The sequence below is a fragment of the Poromitra crassiceps genome (assembly GCF_964638095.1).
Source record: "Poromitra crassiceps genome assembly, chromosome: 14".
Lineage (NCBI taxonomy): Eukaryota > Metazoa > Chordata > Actinopteri > Beryciformes > Melamphaidae > Poromitra > Poromitra crassiceps.
The window spans coordinates 36,238,922-36,261,062 of NC_139633.1; the positions used below are offsets into that span (position 1 = coordinate 36,238,922).

The following is a 22,141-nucleotide window of genomic DNA, read 5'->3' on the forward strand; positions in this document are numbered from 1 at the left end:
AGAGAGAGAGAGAGAGAGAGAGAGAGAGAGAGAGAGAGAGAGAGAGAGAGAGAGAGAGAGAGAGAGAGAGAGAGAGAACCGTCGAGCGACAGCGTGCATGAAAGTGAAGCAAAGTCAATACAGCTGAAAACTACGTAAAGTTACCAGAAGGAGAAAGACTCCGTAGGTGAAGTACACGGGACAAAACACCACAACGGATACATGTACACTAGTACTAGTTAACTGCTTGACCACTCGTGAGGGCGCAACTGCAACGAATGTAGGAGAGCGGAGGAGAGTTTGAGAGACACGCAGTGTGGCTGATTCGTGTGTAGCGGTGTTTGCTCAGCACACACACACACACACACACACACACACACACACACACACACACACACACACACAGCACACTTTGCTGTGTGTGTGTGTGTCAGAGTGTTAGAGAGAGAGGAGCGCTCAGCCCCCACCTCTGTGAAATTCAGACAGCAGCAGGCAGATAAGAGGAGAGGAGAAGCCACAACACCAAAGTGCGACGGTGAAAACATTACTCGCCACGTGGCGGACAGACCCCTGATCGTCACTCGCCAAAGCTAAAATATGCCCGCCTGGCGGGTGGCGGGCTCTAATTTCGGGCCCTGTGTGTGTCTATGTGTGTGTGTGTGTCTATGTGTGTGTGTGTGTGTGTGTGTGTGTGTCTATGTGTGTGTGTGTGTCTATGTGTGTGTGTGTGTGTGTCTATGTGTGTGTGTGTGTCTATGTGTGTGTGTGTCTATGTGTGTGTGTGTGTCTATGTGTGTGTGTGTGTGTGTGTGTGTGTGTGTGTGTGTCTATGTGTGTGTGTGTGTGTGTGTGTGTGTGTGTGTGTGTGTGTGTCTATGTGTGTGTGTGTGTCTATGTGTGTGTGTGTGTCTATGTGTGTGTGTGTGTCTATGTGTGTGTGTGTCTATGTGTGTGTGTGTGTCTATGTGTGTGTGTGTGTGTGTGTGTGTGTGTGTGTGTGTGTCTATGTGTGTGTGTGTGTGTGTGTGTGTGTGTGTGTGTGTGTGTGTGTGTCTATGTGTGTGTGTGTGTCTATGTGTGTGTGTGTGTCTATGTGTGTGTGTGTGTGTGTCTATGTGTGTGTGTGTGTGTGTGTGTGTGTGTGTGTGTGTGTGTGTGTGTGTGTGTCTATGTGTGTGTGTGTGTCTATGTGTGTGTGTGTGTGTGTGTGTGTGTGTTAGGGTTTAATATTTTTCCCGAAAATGAGCCATACCGGGAAACGGGAAATTAAGACCTCTTTCCCGGGAATCCGAATTCATTTTTCTTTTTTTTACCTATTAGTTCCCAACCTGACAAATGTATTATTTGGTGCCATTCATATTAATTAACTAAGGCAAAACATCACAATTTAACTAACTTTTTAGGCTGTTTTTAGTAGGCTGCACCTATATAGGTATTAGGCTATATAGTGCCGTTAGAGTTTATATAATTCACCAATCGCCTGGATTGACGTATGAATAAATCCTGTAGTAGCCTAGGCTAAATATTTTCTTAGAGAGTTGTGGAAACTGCCGTGGAAGGAATGGAGTCGTAAACGCGTCGATCAGCCTGTTTTCACGCTCTTTTACGCACAACATCAATGCTGTCTGATACCTGTCAACGTGTGCTTTTATATGGGCTGCTGCGCTGCGCTCTGGCGGCTGCACTGCTCGTCTTCCAGCCGTGCCCAGACATCTCCATACCGCATACCGGAGCACGGCTGTATCAGACTATCTCCACCCCTCTGTGCACGGACATCGCCTACAACCAGACCATCATGCCCATTGCCCAACCTGGGGCACACGAACCGAGGACGCACGGCTGGGCTGATTGTCGTTTTCACAGCTGGTGAAGTTTGCACGGTGCTCAATCGCCGTCTCGTAGGCTACTGCATTAACGGTCATGACACAATCCCCTCAAGCAAGTCAGAAGTGTAGTAGAAAAGAAAAGAAACATCGTGGGCTTTGTGTTTATTAGGCTATGTTGTGCAATAAGCTTTCAGTGTGTTCCACCGGCGCACAGCGCACAAAGGCGCATGGCCAAAACACGCCGAAATAAAATCAGAAATTAATTCCACTCTGCAAAGGATATCAAATTTCAAATGACTGGCTGTAGCATTGTTGTCAGAGAAGATAGTATTACAATCTGCCTGCAATACCTCGTTATTTGGCGCTATATAAATAGAAAATTGATTGATTGTTGGTTGATTGATTCACTTTGATGTCTCTGAAATGCCTATAGATCTTATTCGATTGACGTCACTCACGTACTGGCACGCCCACCGCCGCCATATTGTTGACATAACGCAGCAGCTCTCAAAGTGACAGCCTATGTAAAAGCAGCGTTTATAGGAAGTTAGCCGCTGTTAGCGTTACCTGTATCATTCCAATTGTGTTCGGATGGTGACCTGCGTTAGGCATGGCTGTAGTAATGACAGCAATAAAGTCCCCGTGGTTTGTTTCTATCTCTACCGTCCACAGACGTGAAGGGAGCGACACTGAGGATACGTTAGCAGCACAGGAGAGGTGTGTGGATAGTTAGTTGAGACAGGTGAAACTTTCTGACAGCTCCTCACAGCAAAGTCTGTTCACCTCGTTCTTTTGTTTATTTATTACAGGCATTAACGGCTGCCGTCGGCAGCATACAAATAACAACGGTGGGGTTTTTATTGGTGTCATTAGCATCGCTATTTTGTAATGGAACAGAAACGACAATAAGGCTGTTACTAGTTGTCAGCTGCAGCGCTGTGTGCGCGCAGGACGGTATGTCAACAATATGGTGCTGTCCAGGGTTAGAGAATAAGGTCTATACATGTACATCGTGATCATTTAATGACTTTACAATGCTTACAGTAGCCTAATATATATATATATATATTACATGTTCTTTTAAAACATAGGCTACATCATTTAAGAAAGTAAACTGTCTGCATATTTCTAAATATAGGCCTATTCCAATATGTTCTGCATGTAAAAATACAACAACATTTTTTCCCGGTTTCCCGTCATTGATTTTCCAGAAAACAGGAAATGGGTTGGATGCCATTTCCCGGGAATCCCGTTTCCCGGGATTAAACCCTGCTGTTGGTTTTAAACAGAGTTCAATGTGAAACCACGCCCTCTTTGACCTCTAACTGCTCCTTCATACTTTAACACTCCATTTAAACTTTCAACGAGTCAGCACTTTTAGGACTGTATCAGCTTAACTCAGCTTTAATTTATCGTTTGTACTCTTTGAGAAATCACACTTTATGTTTGATGCTTTTTTCAGCCTTTATAATGGGACCAGCCTTGAGTGTGTCTCACATAGCAGGCTGGACTTTAGACTAAATCCACACAAAACTGTGACAGTTCACACAACTTTAACACAACATACATATATTATACATCAAACTCTTGAGCTACTTCTGCTCTGACTCACAAAGTCTAAATATAAGTGATGTGATGGATAGTTTTTGAGATATTAACGTTTGTTTGGCACAACTCATACTAGTTAACTGAGTTCACTAAGTGCTGTTTTTGTTGTTGTGATGTCATGCTGATTCGTCCTATATAAATAAAGTTATTTATTTATTATTATTAGTAGTAGTTGTAATATTATATTACTATTTGAGTTTTTTTTTAAATAAGTGGGTCTTTCATTTCTTTATGAAGTTATAAACCTGAGAGAGAGACATAGACAAAACAGAGAGAGAGAGAGAGAGAGAGAGAGAGAGAGAGAGAGAGAGAGAGAGAGAGAGAGAGAGAGAGAGAGAGAGAGATGTAGATTGTGGTAAGAAGTGGTCTCAGCTCGTCTAAACACAGTTGTTTGTGCTCATCTGTACGATGGCAGTGTGTCAGGATTTTCCATGGACACACCTACTTTTCAGAGCAGCACGCCCACGGGTGCGTTTGGGAGCACAAAGCTGCTTGCTATCTTCCCGGCGCCAGAACTCATAATCCATTCATCAAATCCCACCAAAAGTAAGACATGTTGAGCAGTGTTGCTGGAACACACCCAAACTACCACTAGTGGGTGCTAAAAATGCAAAAAGTTCATATCTTATCTGTATTTCTCTATCTCTATATGTGTCTTTCTACCTACAGTAGTAATGTTTTTTCTCTCTGTCTGTCTTTTCAAATTGTGCCTGGACGCCTCAATTGCCGCTTGCAGCTATATTTTTTAACTTGAACTGTTCTCTCTTAGAAAGTCCCTCAGGAGGGTTAGGGTTATATACGCTTATAAGTCATAATGGTTATAGGCTCACAGCTGCTTTCACATTAAGTCTCTTAGAAAGTCCCTCAAGAGGGAGCTATTGTCCACGGTCGTTCATACTACTAAAATGAGGCGGTCATACCAAGTCAGTTTCCTTGTAAGTGAAAACATACCTGGGTGAATAAAATAACTCTGACTCTGACATTGAAGTTAGTTTGTTAATGAATCAAACTAAATACACACTTACATTTCCTCACACCTGGTTTCAGCCTCTGCACTCCACCATGGTCCACACTGGAGGAATAAACAAAGTCAGATGAGCAGATTCCTCCTCTTCTCACTGAGACAGAGAAGATGTGTGTAACTCTCAGCCTTCTAGCAGGCGTTGTCTCTCAATACCTGAGAGTCTCCAGTCTCCAGTGTGGATCCTCCAGTCCATCAGAGAGGACCTTCACTGAGGCTCCTGGATGATTGTAGCTCAGGTCCAGCTCTCTCAGATGGGAGGGGTTGATGCTCAGAGCTGAGGCCAGGGAAGCACAGCCTTCCTCTGAGATCATACAGCCTGACAGCCTGCACACACACACACACACACACACACACACACACACACACACACACACACACACACACACACACACACACACACAGTTTCATTATATGGAGGTATAGATCATTGACTGTAAAAAGAATGGACAGGATATCAGCTCTTTTCAGTGAGGCCAAATCATCTTAGATCGCCGCCCTGGCGGTCAGTCCCAGTATAGGTCACAAGTCCCGCCTCCGCCATGTTAGTGGGTGGGAAATGAGCCAAACTAAACAATCAACGTACACATCAGATATTATTTCCCAAAGGTGGTTTCTATCATTTTAGATCGTTCTTATCATGCTAATCATGTTCAAGTGGTCATGTTTGTGATCAGTTTGTTTTTAAGTAGTTATTTGACGATATACAAAGGGATGATTGACAGCTGTGGCAGCCAGTCTCAATTCACAATTGTGAAAAAATACATTATAGTCCTTTAGAGCCATCGCGATCTGACCTTCTGTTTCCCAGAAAATGTCAACATTTCTCTGATTGGATAGTGGGAGGTGGACTATATGTCTACAGGAGAGAGACAGAGTACAGCGGGGGGTTTGGAGTTACTGACCAAACACTCTATTTCAGTGATTGCTGTCAGAATATAGAGCCATTTAATATTTAGGCTATTTTAACACAAAAACATCGCTGAATGCACCTTTAAACAATATTAATGTTGCCTTGTAATCTGCAAGTGGTTTTCTTCGCAGTTGGATTTGGGTTTGTCCATGGTGAGGTGTAGCAGCACCTGGTGGAGATCTGCACTCTACTGAGTGCACTTTTCTAGTTTTATTTTACTTTTGTTTATGCCTACAAAGCAAATGTTACTTTGTACTTGTGTCCGAGTTAAGGTGTTCATAAAATAGAATCGTACAAAACACCCTTAAATCTTGTGCTTATGTTTTCCCTAAAATGTTTAACCTTATCGAGAAGATTTAAGGGTGTTTTGTGTAGTCGATTCTATTTTATGGACACCTTAACTCGGACCCTAATGGAAATCTTTACATAAGGAGCTTTGTGCAACTGGGCCCTGTGTGTGTGTGTGTGTGTGTGTGTGTGTGGTGTGTGTGTGTGTGTGTGTGTGTGTGTGTGTGTGTGTGTGTGTAATATGAAATGTCATGAGGTCACAATGACATGGCTCTGCAGAGAGCTTTTATTTTGACTGAGATACATGTGTGGAAGCAACAAGACTCATAGGTGGAAAACAGCGACAGTTGTATGTTTTGGAGGAACTGACAATGATCAAAAACATGCGGTCGTCACGCACGGCTAAAGTAGAAACCACTTAGCGGATGGAGAAGCTTTTTACTACAGTCTGCCACACAAACCGCTTTTTGTGTTTTCAAGTATAGGTGGTGCTATGCCAAATAGCATTAAATTAGGCACTGCACTCTGTCGGGTTCCCAGCAGCGCAATCCCCAAGTTTCAAGTCAATCGGAAGAACGGTTCTTGAGATAAACTACTTTCTGTGTTGCCAGTAGGTGGCGCTATGCCAAATTGCAAAAGATTTCAGCACTGCACTCCATCAGGCCCCCCTAAGCGCACTCCCCAAGTTTGATACATTAGTAATACAATTTACAATTAAGTTTAATTAAATTAAAGTGCCGTATTCTCATGATGCACCATGGATTTCTAACCAAATGACTCAATGCAGCTCATTGGCTATTGTTGTCATTCAATTATCATTAACCATTTATTTAGTCATCTGTTGTTTGCCTAACATTATGTAATGATTAGTGGTCATGATTGTGAACGTTCACGTTACTGTGATTACTAGCGACATATCCCACAGTGTGCTGTGAAACGGTAACCTCACTGTGCAGTGAAAATCACTGAGCAGCACCCAACGTGGTAACACTTTATAATAACTATACACTATAAAGTATTAATAAACCATTAGTAAATACATAATTCATCATGAATTCATCATTTATAAAGCATTATTCATACATCACTAAGCATTAGTAACACAGTTATAAACATTTTATTCCTGATTAATAACCTAATCTCTAATGTGTTTAATGATTGTATTCTCATACTTTGTAAATGATAGATGCACCATTTATAAATACGTATTATATTAATTACAAACCATTTACTTAGGAGTTGTTAATGGTTCATAAGATCATTTAGAACGTGTAAGTAAATGATTAAACAACGTATGTACATTTATGTGTACATTTGTGCATGATTTGGACATGGTTAGTGAGTGTTAATAGATGGTTTATAAACACTTATTGATACTCAAACTCATGATTAATTAAGGTAGTTACTAGTCATTAGTTAAGTATTTCATGTGAGCTCATCTAAAGTGAGGACTATCTATGCCTTATAAAGCATGTAATAAATGAGATAGGAGGTCTGGGCTGGCCTTGACCAATGGAGGCAGATGTCTGAATGCCCAAACGGCCAGGGGGGTGATTCTGAGAGATGTGTTTCACTCAGGGTTTTGTGTCTCTAAGAGGGTCAGAATTGCATGATGGGGAGAAAATGCAAATTAAGCCTGCCAGATTTTCTTGAATAACTCTGGAACCGACGCTCTGATATTTCTGAAATTGTCATCGCTTATCCAAGAAGTGAGCATGGGCTTTACAACGAAACCGTCCATGAGTCTCTACGACCTCGGGAAGTGGGTGAAATTGACATTTTTGTGTATTTTTATAGGTTTTTAAGTGTCAAAGGTAGGGATGTCACAATATATCGTCCCACAATATATTGCGATATCAAAACGTGACAATATGTATCGTTGAGATTAAATCTCATATCGTGAGAAAAAGAAGCTGAACATGGTGGCACTGATCTGCATCTGATTGCATGCTCGCTCTCCTTTTCATTGCTTTGTTTGAACAGACGAGGGACGTTACAGACACGGAGGATGAAAATGGTGAAATCACTCAAATTAGCGTGGAGGATGCCCCCTCAACTTACAAATCGATTGCAAAAAAATATTGTTAAAATATTGTATCGTATCGTTATCGTGAACCCAATATCGTGTATCGTATCGTATCGTGAACTGAATGTATCGTGACACCCCTAGTCAAAGGTGTAATAATTATTTATCCCTAAACAGTAGATGGGTGGGGTTACTCCCCTAAGGCTTTGCAGATGGGGCGGTTCACTTGGGATCAATTGACCTATCGCTAAGCCACGCCCCGAACGCAGACGAGCCAATCACAGCGCGTGCAGCTCACAATACACTCGGACATTCTCAGCTTAGAGCTCCATAGAGAAGCACTAGAAAACGCGAGTTTCCTCTGGTTTTATACATTTATAAGTTGAAAAAATGGTCAAACGATATGCATGGGGGTAAATGCAACATTACGAGGTATCCTGGGAGGCCAGGCAATTGATAATATTAAACTAGTAAATGTAGATCCACTCATATCCACAATGCTACTGTTTTGGAGTTAAATCTGCGATCGTGGTGAGTGACAGCGAGGTGTGTGTGTGTGTGTGTGTGTGTGTGTGTGTGTGTGTGTGTGTGTGTGTGTGTGTGTGTGTGTGTGAGACAGGGTTTGTCCGTCCGGTTTAATAAAATACATTTAGTAGCGACGGTCCACTGATGATAAATCTTGGCCTTCAAAATAATATGAAATGTCCTTAAAAATGTCATGAGGTCACAATGACATGTCTCTGCAGAGAGCTTTTATTTTGACTGAGATACATGTGTGGAAGCAACAAAACTCATAGGTGGAAAACAGCGACAGTTGTATGTTTTGGAGGAACTGACAATGATCAAAAACATGCGGTCGTCACGCACGGCTAAAGTAGAAACCACTTAGCGGATGGAGAAGCTTTTCACTACAGTCTGCCACACTGTAGTGAGCAGTCATGCTCACAAGAACGGAGTGGACGCAGGATCTCAATATATTCAATATATACATGTATCACTGATGTGACATCAAAGTAAGTTTACGTTCAGAACTACTCTCATACATTAGTGTTTAGACCCGAAACATGACTGGCAGTGTTATCTCATGTGTGTGTATGTGTGTGTGTGTGTGTGTCAGAGAGAGAGAGAGAGAGAGAGAGAGAGAGTACTGTGTCTGTGTGTGTGTGTGTGTGTGTGCGTGTGTGTGCGTGTGCGTGTGCGTGTGTGTGTGCGTGTGCGCATGTGTGTGTGCGTGTGGGAGAGAGAGAGGGAAAGAGGGAGAGTGTCACTCAACAATGTCTTGCAAATACGTTTTTTTTGTGAATGCCATATTTGATGAGCTGTGGGAGGGCTGGACAGCACAAATTAAAGCAGGATTTTTTTAAATCAACTTCATACTTGCTGAAATGTTCTTATCATACATGTGGGTCTCTTCTCCCTGTGTATTCCATACTCTCTGGCTTTACACAAAATATGGAGGAACCCCATCTACTAGTGATGCGCGGGTCACCCAGAACCCGCCGGGTCCCGCGGGCTGGGCCGCCCCGCAGGCGGGCTGGGTTGGCAAATTATGAAAATATCTTGGGTGCGGGCGGGGCAGGCTCAGAACGTGACAAAGCAACATTATTAAATAATTTAGAGCAGTGAAACACGCAGAGTAATTAACCTTAAAGACGTGAACTCTCTCTCACACACAATCAGACAGACTCCTGCTGCACTCTCTATAGCCTACATGGAGTAAAGAAACGCTTCAATGAGGTAGCCTATGTGCTCTCAAAACAAACATTTTGGAAGGATTATTCGCTGTAATTATTATTTGAAGTGTCCATATAATGCCACTGCAGATTTTCTGTTGTGGACTCGACTGTGATCTATTTGTCAACTTTACTGCAACATGAGTAGGCTGTGGACAATTGAGAGCTCATGAGGTAATTAAAAGAAATCAGACAGCGAGTCTGGCTGTATCTGCAAGCCGTGTGCGCACCTGCTGCACTACTACGTTTAGTAGCCTACTACTGCAACATGGCCAATTGAGAGCGCATGAGGTAATTAAAATAAATGGGGAAGAATAAGAACTGTTTCTGTAGCCTGCCTAGTGCCTACCTCTATACCTGCTACCTCCATTTGAAACACTGCGGTCACGCCATCCGCACTTTGGGGAAGTGTCAGTCGCGCTATCTGAAGACCATGGATTAATTGAAGAAAGACCGACATGAAAGCAGCAGCGCAACTCATCCAGAGCAGGCCTAGGCTACAACTGTTGTCACGCACGGCAGCATGTGAGTGTCTGTGTGTGTGTGTGTGTGTGTGTGTGAGAGAGAGAGGGGGGAGAGAGACAGAGTTATTAGCTACTTTGCACACCTTGGAAGCTCTGCTGTGCTCCTCCTGAGTCCGGAGACATATTACATTAAATTGGCCGTTGCGGGCTGCTGGGTTGGGCTGGGTTCGGAATTTTCAGATATTTTAACGGGCTGGGCGGGGCGGGCTGGCTCCAATGACGGGTTGGGTTGGGGCGGGCCTTAAAAAACCCTGACCCGCGCATCACTACCATCTACTAATTCAATATTTGCTTCATTTGAACTTTGCGTGTTTGTGTAACATTACATATCGTGTTTGTGTAACATTACATATCGTCGCTGTCCGATGAAAACCACTCATCTCCAAAACAGCAACTTTTCAGGAAATGAAAAAACCCTCTGCTCTTAAAATACTGGACACCATGTCATCAAAGTTGGCACGTCTTCATTATAGACGTTACATTTGTAATATCTGTCGTTACAATATTAAAGGCCCAATCCGTCAAAACTCACTATTACTGACGCCGGTGGCCGTTAGTGTAACTGCAGGCAGCGTGTGAACGAGCTGACGCGCAGGCACCATACTCGCACGCGCACAAGCAGTTGCCTTGCAACAGCAGAGCTGTTCGTTGCCTTGTAACGTTAACTCATAAAAGTCACTTGAAAACGGCAACCTGGACAATTTATCGGTCAGATCAGCCTCGAGATGCCCAGGAAGGATTCTGGATGTTTTAGGGGACGTTATTGTGGCATGTTTGGTCGTGTTTTGGCCTGCGTTGGCTGCGGGCAAGTCGATACTCATGTTAGCAAAAGCCAGGAAATAGCCTGCTCCCCCTGTATGTACGGTAATGCCGGGAGTTGACCAAACTGAACAATCAAACAATGTTTCATAAGCATAACAGTAACGTTAGGCATATTTAGGACTGTTAAATTCATTATCCACACAAGACGGTAACGTTATTAGTGGGGCTGGTGGTAATTTCTATAAATGTAAATTAATATTAGTTAGCCGCGATTAGCATCAAGCTAACGTTAGGCCTAGTATGTGCAGTCCCACTGCAGTCAGAGCCTGCTGGCTGCGGGAAGTGGATACTCATGTTAGCACAAGCAAGGAAATAGCCTGCTCCCCCTGTATGTACGGTACCGTCAAACAATGTACCGTAAACATAACAGACAGTAGGCTAACGTTAGGCATATTTCCGACTGTTAGATTCATTATCAACACAAGACAGTAACGTTATTAGTGGGGCTGGTGGTAATTTCTATAAATATAGCTAAATCTATTAGTTAGCCGCGTATAGCATCAAGCTAACGACTCACCACCGCAGCTAAATGCAGTCAAACAATAATGTTCCATGACCATAAGCATAACGGTAGTAACGTTAGGGCTGCATTACTTCACACAAGATGGTAATGTTAGCAGAGTTTCTGACCAGGTGGTCAGATACTTGTACTACGGAGTGACAGTAAAAATCTTGAATCTTGAAAATCCATTAGCAAGCAGCTAACGTTATCTGGTCAAAACCACATTACAGTAGCTACAAGCAGCAAGTTCCCTTCATGAACCGAAAACACAGTCCTGACTCTAGTTTCCCCCCGATGTCGGTCACATTGCTGCTGTCTGGCCAGACGGGCTTCATTAGATAAATATTTATTTATTTAGTCTGGACTTTTTCTGGAGTCTGTGTTGTTGTTTCCTTTAGCTAGCAGCTAGCGACGAGCGTAACGTTAAAAGCTACTTCAGCCATTTCCTGTTAGCAGTCTAGGACAAGAGGCAAGCTCATGAACGCGCGCAGACGTCACATCCTCTAGCTGTGGCGGGAGATGCTATCCACTTCGAAACTGCGGTTTTCCATGTATCTTCTGAACGGCTGGTCGGAGAGAAACGCCCCTGGTCGCCATTTTTAAGTGACGTCAAGGCGCATTCACTCAGTGCCAATAATAAACACTTTGTGCACATTTATTTCTCGCCAGAACCAACGGAATGGGCCTTTAATATATTACCTGAATAAGCTCAAATGATGTTAGAGGATTATCAATCTGAGTTTGATGCACTTTTTCCGCAGTGCGCAGCTCCGCAAAGCCTCCCACGGTCTGGAGCACACGGCCATGTGCACATACCTCCAGCCGGCTCCTCCAGCAGCGACCTCGAGCGCGCTCTGACGCCGAGTTAGAAACAGCGTCTCGGGGGAACAGAGCCTGCCAGTAACGCTAACATTACTCTCCACAGAAATCACTTTGATCTCCACAGTTTAATTGAGTTTGCAGCCCAGGGACAATTTTTTTTTTTTTTTATCTATTCATGTCAGACAATGTCAGAAACAAAAAAAGAAAATCACTGAGCAGCACCCAACGTGGTAACACTTTATAATAACTATACACTATAAAGCATTAATAAACCATTAGTAAATACATCATTCATCATGGATTCATCATTTATAAAGCATTATTCATACATCACTAAGCATTAGTAACACAGTTATAAACATTTTATTCCTGATTAATAACCTAATCTCTAATGTGTTTAATGATTGTATTCTCATACTTTGTAAATGATAGATTCACGATTTATAAATACATATTATTGCCATTCCCAAGTTCGTTAAAGCGATATCTCAAGAACGGCTTGATGGAATTTCTGCCAATTTGGCTCAAACGTCGACTTGGGCGCAAGGATGAACGGATTACATTTTGGTGATCAAAGGTCAAGGTCACTGTGACCTCTCGAATGCCATTTTCAAGCTTGTTAACGCAATATCTCAGGAATGCCTTGATGGAGTTTCTTCGAATTTGCCTCAAAACGTCCACTTGGACTCAAGGATGAACTGATTACATTTTGGTAGTCAAAGTTCAAGGTCACTGTGACCTCACACACCCAATTTCCAAGCTCTGTAACGCAACATCTCAGGAGCGCCTTGACGGAATTTCTTCCAATTTGCCTCAAATGGCGATTTGGACTCAATAATGAACTAATGGCGGAGGCATAAGTCTGCGTTGCATTCGTACTAGTTTGTTATGTCATTCTGTTACGTTATGTCTTGTCATGTCTGTCAGGAGTATTTGTTCCTCACCTGTGAGCTTTTAAGGTGTTGGGTAGGCTGTGAAAATGAATTGTCCTTCTGAGATAAATAAAGTCATCTGAATCTGAATCTGAATCCAAGGAGAGGAAACAATGAAATGTCCTTATGGAAAGTAATTCACATAGACTAGGAAGTCTTGGTAAATATTGGCTTCACAATTGGTTTTAAAATTACATGAACAGAGATAATCCTCTACATGATATATGTGTTTATGTGAGCTGTACATCATCCAGCTTATTACACGGTTACTAACTAAATAAATCAAAATGTAACTATGAGATGCAACTCCCATTGTTAATTTGATTATTAAAGAAACAGCATTTACTGGACTTCGTTCTGCAGATTGATATGACCCACGGCCTCCAGAGTGTGTAATCAGAATTGTCTGTTATAAGCAATGGTCTGATATACAGAAATAACAGACTGTAGAATGCTGTGATCGACCAATCAGAATCAAGCATTCAACAAAGCCGTGTGATAATTGCTGATAGTAACGTGTATGTAAAGCAGGATTTAAATGGTCGTCTGTTGAACACGAAGAGGAATACTCACCTGAGAGTCTCCAGTCTGCAGTGTGGACTCTTCAGTCCAGCAGAGATCAGCTTCACACCTGCATGTTTCAGGATGTTGTCACTCAGGTCCAGCTCTCTCAGACTGGAGGACTGGGAGCTGAGCACTGAGGCCAGAGCTTCACAGCTTCTCTCTGACAGCTGACAGCCACTCAGCCTGAAGAAGAATTGGTGAGAGAGATATACAACACATTTGAAAATGTATATATATTTTATTTAATATATTTGATCTACCCAGTTATTAACCTACAGAGCTTTATTGGAGGCTTTGACCACTGGCAGCAGCCTCAGAAGAGCCTTGTCTGAAGCAGAGTATTTCTTCAGGTCAAACTCGTCCAGCTCTTCTTCTGATGACAGTAAGATGAAGACCAGAGCCGACCACTGAGCAGGGGAGATTTTGACTGTAGAGAGACTTCCTGATCTCAGGTACTGTTGGATCTCCTCCACTAGAGAACAGTCATTCAACTCATTCAGACAGTGGAACAGATTGATGTTTGTCTCTGCAGAGGGATTCTTCTTGATCTTCTTCTTGATGTACTGGACTGTTTCCTGATTGGTCTGTGAGCTACTTCTTGTCTGTGGCAGCAGGCCTCGTAGGAGAGTCTGATTGGTCTTCAGTGAAAGGCCCAGGAGAAAGCGGAGGAACAAGTCCAGATGTCCATTTGGACTCATTAAGGCCTTGTCCACAGCACTCTGGTAGAGATATTTTACTGCTGATCTGTCTCTGAATAGCCTAGACAACCTGGAGGCTTCTGACAGTGGATTGACACCAGTGTTGATGAATGAGACCATGACATGAACAGCAGCCAGAAACTCTTGAATGCTCAGATGGACAAAGCAGAAGACCTGGTCCTGGTACATCCCACACTCCTCTTTTTTAAAGATTTGTGTGAACACTCCTGAGTAAACTGAGGCTGCTTTGATATCAATACCACACTGTTTCAGGTCTTCTTCATAGAAGATCAGGTGGCCTTCCTCCAGCTTCTCAAAAGCCAGTTTTCCCAGAGAGAGAATCATGTCGCTGCTCTGTGTCCAGTGCGGATCTGTTTCAGTTTTCCCATGATACTTGACGTTCTGCAATTTGGACTGAACCACCAGGAAGTGGATGTACATCGCAGTCAGGGTCTTGGGCAGGTTTTCTGTGTCACGAGTGTTCAACAGATGCTTCAGAACTTTAGCAGTGATCCAGCAGAACACTGGGATGTGGCACATGTTGTGGAGGGTTCGTGAATTCTTGATGTGGGAGACAATTATGCTGGCCTGCTCATCATCTCTGAATCTCTTCCTGAAGTAGTCTTCTTTCTGTTGGTCATTGAAGCCTCTCACCTCTGTTACCAGGTCAACATACTCAGGAGGAATCTGACTGGCTGCTGCAGGTCGTGTGGTTATCCAGATGTGAGCAAGGCGAAGCAGATTCCCCTTGATGAGGTTTGTCAGCAACACATCCACTGAGGTCGACTCTGTAACATCATCCAGGAACTCATTGTTCTTGAAGTCTAGAGGAAGTCGACACTCATCCAGACCATCAAAGATGAACATCACTGGGAATTTGTCAAACCTGTAGATTCCTGCTTTTTTGGTCTCAGGAAAGAAGTGGTGAAGAAGTTTCACCAAGCTGAACTGTTTCTCTTTCAGCAGATTCAACTCTCGGAAAGTGATTGGAAATATGAATTGCATATCCTGGTTGGCTTTGTTTTGAGCCCAGTCCAGAGTGAGCTTCTGTGTTAAGACTGTTTTCCCAATGCCAGCCACTCCCTTTGTCAGCACTGTTCTGGTTGGTTTATCTCTTCCAGGTAAGGGTTTAAAGATGTCTTCATTTTTGATTGTGTTTTCTGGGCTCAGTGGTTTCCTGGATGCCGTTTCAATCTGTCTGACTTCATGTTCGTTGTCGGCCTCTCCAGTCTCTTCCTCTGTGAGGAAGAGCTCTGTGAAGATCTCATTCAGAAGTACCAACTTTTCTGAGTTTGTGATTCCCTCAAACAAACGTCTAAAGTTCTTCTTCAAGGTGGATTTGTGTTCACTCTGGCACTCGGCAAGCATCTCTGAATGAACAGACAACAATGAGAGAATGGTATAGTAATTATGAGTAATGCTAAGATTTCCTGTTAAATGTCCATATTCTAAACATGAATTTATTTAGTCAGCTCATCCTGGCGTTTAATGGAGTTGAAGGTATAAGCTGTTGTACAGTCAGTTATTATTACTCAACAGGGAGTTAGGGTTAGGGTCATGTAACAGGGAGTTACATGCAACCAATCAGATTCTCTAAAGACACTTTTCCACTGTGCTGATAATTCCCACAAACTGTGCTTTATTGTTTGCTCTATTGTCTGAACATAGACTAATGAAAGTAGACTCACACTCTATATACATTTCATTTAGGGCTGTCAATCGATTAAAATATTTAATCGCTATTAATTGCATGATTCTCCATAGTTAATCACGATTAATCGCAAATTAATCACACTCTTTTTTTAAATCGGTTCTAAATCTTTAAATGGCGGTACCTTAAATCTGGTATTTTCTTGTGCCAGTTAACAACACTTGAGAGCTTTGTTCAAATATGCACTGTTGCATGGGTAGTATTATTATTAGCTATTATCATTAGTATGGGTAAGTATTTGGCCATTGGTATTGTTATTATTGCTACTAGTTACTGGGAATACGCATCTCTCAGGCTGCACTCTGTGAAGTTAACTGTGCTATCCTCCACATCCCTCGAGCCACAGTGTGTGCAGACAAGATCAACTGTCTCAGCTCTCTCCCCCCTCTCTCTCTATCCCCCTGTCTCTCTCTCTCTGCCTGTCTCTCTCTCTCTGCCACGGTCTATATATATGAGGGCAGAGAGAGAGAGACAGATGATTGTAATATATATATATGTTGGTCTCGACCTAGTTTCAAGATGAAGACCAGTCATGTTACCTCACATCACAATAGGCATCAGCTCCCAGCCTAAGTCAAGTGTAATCCTAGTGTGACGTCCGTTATGACGTGTGACTCATCACCCCATCCTCAATAGCCAATCAGCCCCTGTCAACATGCCAATATGACGTCACTGCCGAGGCTATGAGGTGGCAGTACATATAGCCATGGTCAGCACGTCATCATCCTCTTTCCCTGATCCTTCAGCTCCATGGTCGCTGTACCTGGGCAGGTCGTATCCCCTCCTCTGAAGCTGTGTTTCGCCCCACCCACCTCCCCAGTCCACCACCAACGTCTTGACTCCTGAAGAATCCCCTACGGGGGGGGGGGGGGGGGGGGGGGGGGGGGGGGTTCTCTATCCTAGTCTGAGTAGATGCCCTCCTCTCACCACAAGAAGAGAGTCATCTTACCACGGAGTCATTACGCCAAAGAATCAGTTGTCATGCTGCCATGCCATAGAATTAGTTGCCATGCCATTTCATGCCATAGAACTAACCGCCATGCCATTCGTGAATAAAGCTCGCTTGTTAAACTTTACCCACTGGTCTCTCATGATTATATATATAATATATATATATATATATATATATATATATATATATATGTATATAATATATATTTGAGAGAGACTGAGAGAGAGTAGACTAAGACTAGTTACTGCGTATTCCCACTAACTAGTAGCAATAATAACAATACCAATGGCCAAATACTTACCCATACTAATGATAATAGCTAATGATAATAGCTACTCCCCATGCAATAGACCCTTCTCACGGGGGCCATTTTGTGTCGAGAAGCCAGGGTAAACACAGGTGCAAGCAAAACACTAATGAGGGTTTCCAACTTCCATGATTGGAATTTGGAAACCCTCATTAGTGTTTTGCTTGCACCTGTGTTTACCCTGGCTTCTCGACACAAAATGGCCCCCGTGAGAAGGGTCTATAGTGTATGTTTGCACAAAGCTCTCAAGTGTTGTTAACTGGCACAAGAAAATGTCAGGTTTAAGGTACCTCGGTTTAAGGTAGATTTACAACAGATCAAATTAATTGTGCGATTAATCGTGATTAACTGTGGACTCACACTCTATATAGGCAAAAAGTGTTTTTAAATAATTTTGTCATATATGTCATATCTTACAAATCATTTTATGTGATGCATGCTTGCATAAAGTCCCATTTTATAATTGTCCCATTACTTACCTTCGGGTCTTCGGGTTTTTAATAATCGTTGCAGTAGATCATTCTTGAGGATCTTCCTCAGAACCTCTTTGGTCACCTCCAGAGTGTATTCGCTGTAGGTCTGGAACATGTGATCTACTGTGTCCAGCCTGTCTGCCTTCTCCAGGCGGCTCTTTGGGATGGCTGGGATGTCTAGGATGCCAGTCTGCTGCAGGAACCACTTGAACCTCTTGAACTCGTCATCTCCCAAATCATCCAAAGTTCCCAAGAGCAGCTCTACAGGTGTCGCCATCGTTGCTCCCTGATGAGAAGACATTAGGATTAGTTGACCATACTATTGATCCTGTAACTGTGAGCTTGCAGATAATAGTGCCCTCATCTGACTGGCAGTTCTCACTTTTGAATGGCTCCGGTTCCAGGAAGTGAATTTCCCATTCATTCGTTTCAGAACATTCTTATAAAGTTTTAATCCTGGAAGCAAGCCAACCAGCTAAGATATGAATCATGACTATGAAACAACAACAACAAAAGGGGGGTAAATGGCAAATGTTTTATTTTTATTGTTTGCAGTTTTCTCTTCTTTTTTCTTCTTCTCTATTGTGTGGCTCATAATACTGTCAATTAGTGGTGTAAAATTAATTTGCGGTTTATACTGCAGTGCTTAGATCGTTCCTCCACAGAGGTGCTAAATTGAGTCGAGTCAGGTAGTCTAAGTAATAATCATGATAGTAATAATATAATAAGAATCCCTGTGGGTGAGCGAGCAAATTCTGTTGGGCCACATATGCCATTTTACGTGCGACCGTGCAGAGCCGGATTTTTAATTAGGGACGATTAATGTTTGAAAGTCCAAATGCCAAAAATGTCACAGGAAGGACAAAACCCTACATGCTCCCCTGTAAAACTGCTCAACACCCCCGGGTGTGCTGTTGTTTTCCTATGGGCAGAGCGCTGCTGCATATTGTTGGGCGGCACTGCTCTCCATGGGAAAACAATGGTACAGCAGCAGTGCTACACTTAGCGTCACAAAATAAAATAAATACACAGCGTTCAAATTTGCCACCGAGCGCTGCGCTCCAAGTTCAAATTATTTCAACTTTGACCTTGTTACCGCTGACCTTTCATGAGTGCATGACACATGTGGAAGGAACCTGGGTCCAGAGATGGGAAGTAACAAAGTACAATACTTCATTACTGTACATTACTGATTTTTCGGGTATCTGTACTGCTGAGTATTTATTTTTCTGACAAGTTTTTACTTTTACTCCCTACATTTTAACACAAGTATCTGTACTTTCTACTCCTTACATTTTCAAAACAAGCTTGTTACTTAAGTTTGAATGCACGACAACAACGATTAAAGAAAGACAGAGAAGAAACGGGGCAGAATGAATAGAGATAGCTCATTCCAGGCTCCGCCAATAGTATGGAATGGCACTCGTGCGGTCCCCTAAATGTCAGCTTGTGATTGGCTCTCTGTCAATGTTACGAAACTTCATTGGCTAGACAGTCTCCTAAGGGGGCGTTGACATAACCTGGAAAAAAAGTGCACAGTCCACCCACCAGACCACATCATGTATCGATGTATCAGAACCACACACCAAACGTGAGAACGCTGCCATAAGAGAGACGAGAGATGGACACTCGGTCGCGCTGAGAAATTGCGTCTGTGAATAGTGATGTTCATGTCAGCCAGAGGAACCAGCAACATGAGCGATGCCGCTGAAAGTGAGGTTGAAGTTGTCAACACTGCAGACTCGAACGAGCCAGACGCTCTGGCAGTGTAGCTTTTTCTTTCAACTCTCTTGTTTACTCGGCGTAATAGTTGTCTGATCAGACACTAGAGAAAGAAACACAGGACAAGCAGGGTATAGTTACATCTTGTCTTGTGTTTTCAAAACTCAGTGTTTGTATCCAGAGGCTTCAATAAAGTAGGAGACACCTTGTATCCAACAGTTAAACTTTTGTGATTAACGATTTGCATATTCATATATCCTGCAAATATGAATGAGGGAGGAATAGATGTCATTTTAAGGATTTGAATGGGATAATTTGACTGTTTTTGTGGAAAAACTACAGCACAGAGTTTTAAGATGTATAAAAACACGTTTGTAGGGGATATTTTAAGTTCAATAGTCTTCAAATTATATTATTAATATATGATGTGAGGTTCAGTTACATTTAGCTTTGCACAGAAACATCCATATTTTATAGCCTGTACTTTTTTACTTTTAATTTAGTAAATAGTTGAATCAGTACTTCTACTTTTACCAAAGTCGTTTTTTTACACAAGTAACTGTGGAAGACCGGGGATAGTTGTAACATGGGTCAGTTGTAACACTTTCCATTCCTCCAATCAGGAGCAAGTTATGAATCACCTGATTCACTCTGCACATGCTCAGTTTAGTCCTTAGTCCACATGTGAGGAAGTAGCAGCCTGTGGCAGATATAGCCAATGTTAGGAGGAAAAAACTAATTTTGACGTAAGAAAGTATATATTTTTACTTAATTTATTTTTTTGATAGCATTGCCTGCTTTGTAGTTAAACTCATCAAACTTAACTCATTTTAATTATGTGTCTATGTAGCTATTTTACATGCAAATTGTTAGTGCTAATGTTTTAGCTGGTAGCTGTAAGGTAAGCTACTTCATAGAGACAGTCTGCATGTCTGGGAACGCCCACAAAATGTTAAACGGCTGGCGCGCGTGTGGGGTAAAACCGCCGATATATCTCATGGGCTGACTCACCAAAAGACGGTGCTGCGGCTCTAAACTACATGTTTGGGGTTCTAGAGCAGAACACATGACGTCTGCTCAGATGTGCGTTTTACTGCAGTGGTAAATACCCGATCGTGTCTGCCTGGGCTGGGCTATCAGCTAAATTCTAACTTTGCTGAATGGATAGAACGGGGGTTTTTACCCCACCCTGACCACGCCCCCAGTCAGGCTGAGCCAGCTATTGTGGGCGTTCCTAGGGCCTGTATGGACGTTCCCAGACATGCGGACTGTCTCTATGGCTACAAGTGTCTGGGTCACTTGTAACACATGAACAAATCGTACAAACTACCCCAAGCAAATGTGTAATTGTATTTATGTTTTCTTTGAAGTTCAGTATGACTCAGTCTTGGCAGAGAAAGACTGACTGTACAAAATAGTGACTCCCTGGACTTCAACTCCCATGATCCTCCTCACCTCCCATTTGCCCTTTCCCCTGATTCACTCACCCATGCACACCTGCCAGCACTCCGGACTAATTACATTCAGCCACCTTGTCTGTATTTAAACCCTCAGTATTCGTTACCCTTTGAGAGTGGTATCTTTGTTTGCTCCTTATCATGTGTGCGTAAATGACTTAAGTTTGTTGTATTGTGTTTGGTTAACCTCATCATGTTACCTGTTTATGTGTTTAGCTATTATGTTGGCTGTAGCAGTGCTGGATTAAGGTTATGTTTGTTTCTACTTTTGCCTTAAGTAATATTTTTCGGACACACTAAAGTTCAGTTGGTGCACATTTGTTCAGTTTAAATGTTAGTGTAGAGCTAGTCTCGACGCCAGACCCATGAGAGTTCTTACGCTGATCTCTCTCTGGGTCTGATACACTATGTTACTGCATGCTGCAGAGCTCTCTCTGGGTCTGATACACTATGTTACTGCATGCTGCAGATCTCTCTCTGGGTCTGATACACTATGTTACTGCATGCTGCAGATCTCTCTCTGGGTCTGATACACTACGTTACTGCATGCTGCAGAGCTCTCTCTGGGTCTGATACACTACGTTACTGCATGCTGCAGATCTCTCTCTGGGTCTGATACACTATGTTACTGCATGCTGCAGATCTCTCTCTGGGTCTGATACACTACATTACTGCATGCTGCAGAGCTCTCTCTGGGTCTGATACACTATGTTACTGCATGCTGCAGATCTCTCTCTGGTCACACTACGTTACTGCATGCTGCAGATCTCTCTCTGGGTCTGATACACTATGTTACTGCATGCTGCAGATCTCTCTCTGGGTCTGATCACTATGTTACTGCATGCTGCAGATCTCTCTCTGGGTCTGATACACTATAGCCCTTTTCCCACATGCGCTTTGTACCGCAAAATGACCGAACGTGGTCTAATGCATGTATGTGAGAAAGGCGCCGTGCCGGTATAAAGCGCGGACCCCGTCGTCCCCGACATTTCACACTTTCGACCCCAGTCAGAAGAGCGGTATGAGCTTTAGCGGATACTAGTGAGAAACGGGTGCAGTCATTTTCCGCGACCACTCTCATGGGCGAGGTGTACACACGTTGCTTAATGTTCCCAGCGGGCATAATCTAATCATTCGCGCACATTAAAGCAAACTGGCGAAATTCTTGTGATAATAAGAGCAGTAGCCTATGTCAGCTTTATGTGTGGGTGTGCTGATTTTCCCCTCTCCTCTCTGCTCGCTCTCTGGCCACAGTCCGTCC

General features: G+C 42.9%; 1 protein-coding gene across 1 annotated transcript in view; it reads right to left on the bottom strand.

Moving 5' to 3' along the window:
• Positions 1-17,902, bottom strand: part of LOC310789171 (NLR family CARD domain-containing protein 3-like) — a 268,107-nt gene extending 250,205 nt beyond the window's left edge. Inside the window, exons 1-5 of the mRNA XM_083650761.1 lie at positions 17,708-17,902; positions 13,837-15,628; positions 13,570-13,743; positions 12,043-12,136; positions 4,591-4,754 (exon numbers count right to left, since the gene is read on the bottom strand). Coding sequence (XP_083506887.1) covers positions 4,591-4,754; positions 12,043-12,136; positions 13,570-13,743; positions 13,837-15,628; positions 17,708-17,816 — 2,333 coding nt within the window. The 5' untranslated portion in view covers positions 17,817-17,902. The remainder of the gene's footprint in view (positions 1-4,590; positions 4,755-12,042; positions 12,137-13,569; positions 13,744-13,836; positions 15,629-17,707) is intronic.
• Positions 17,903-22,141: the final 4,239 nt, after the last annotated feature.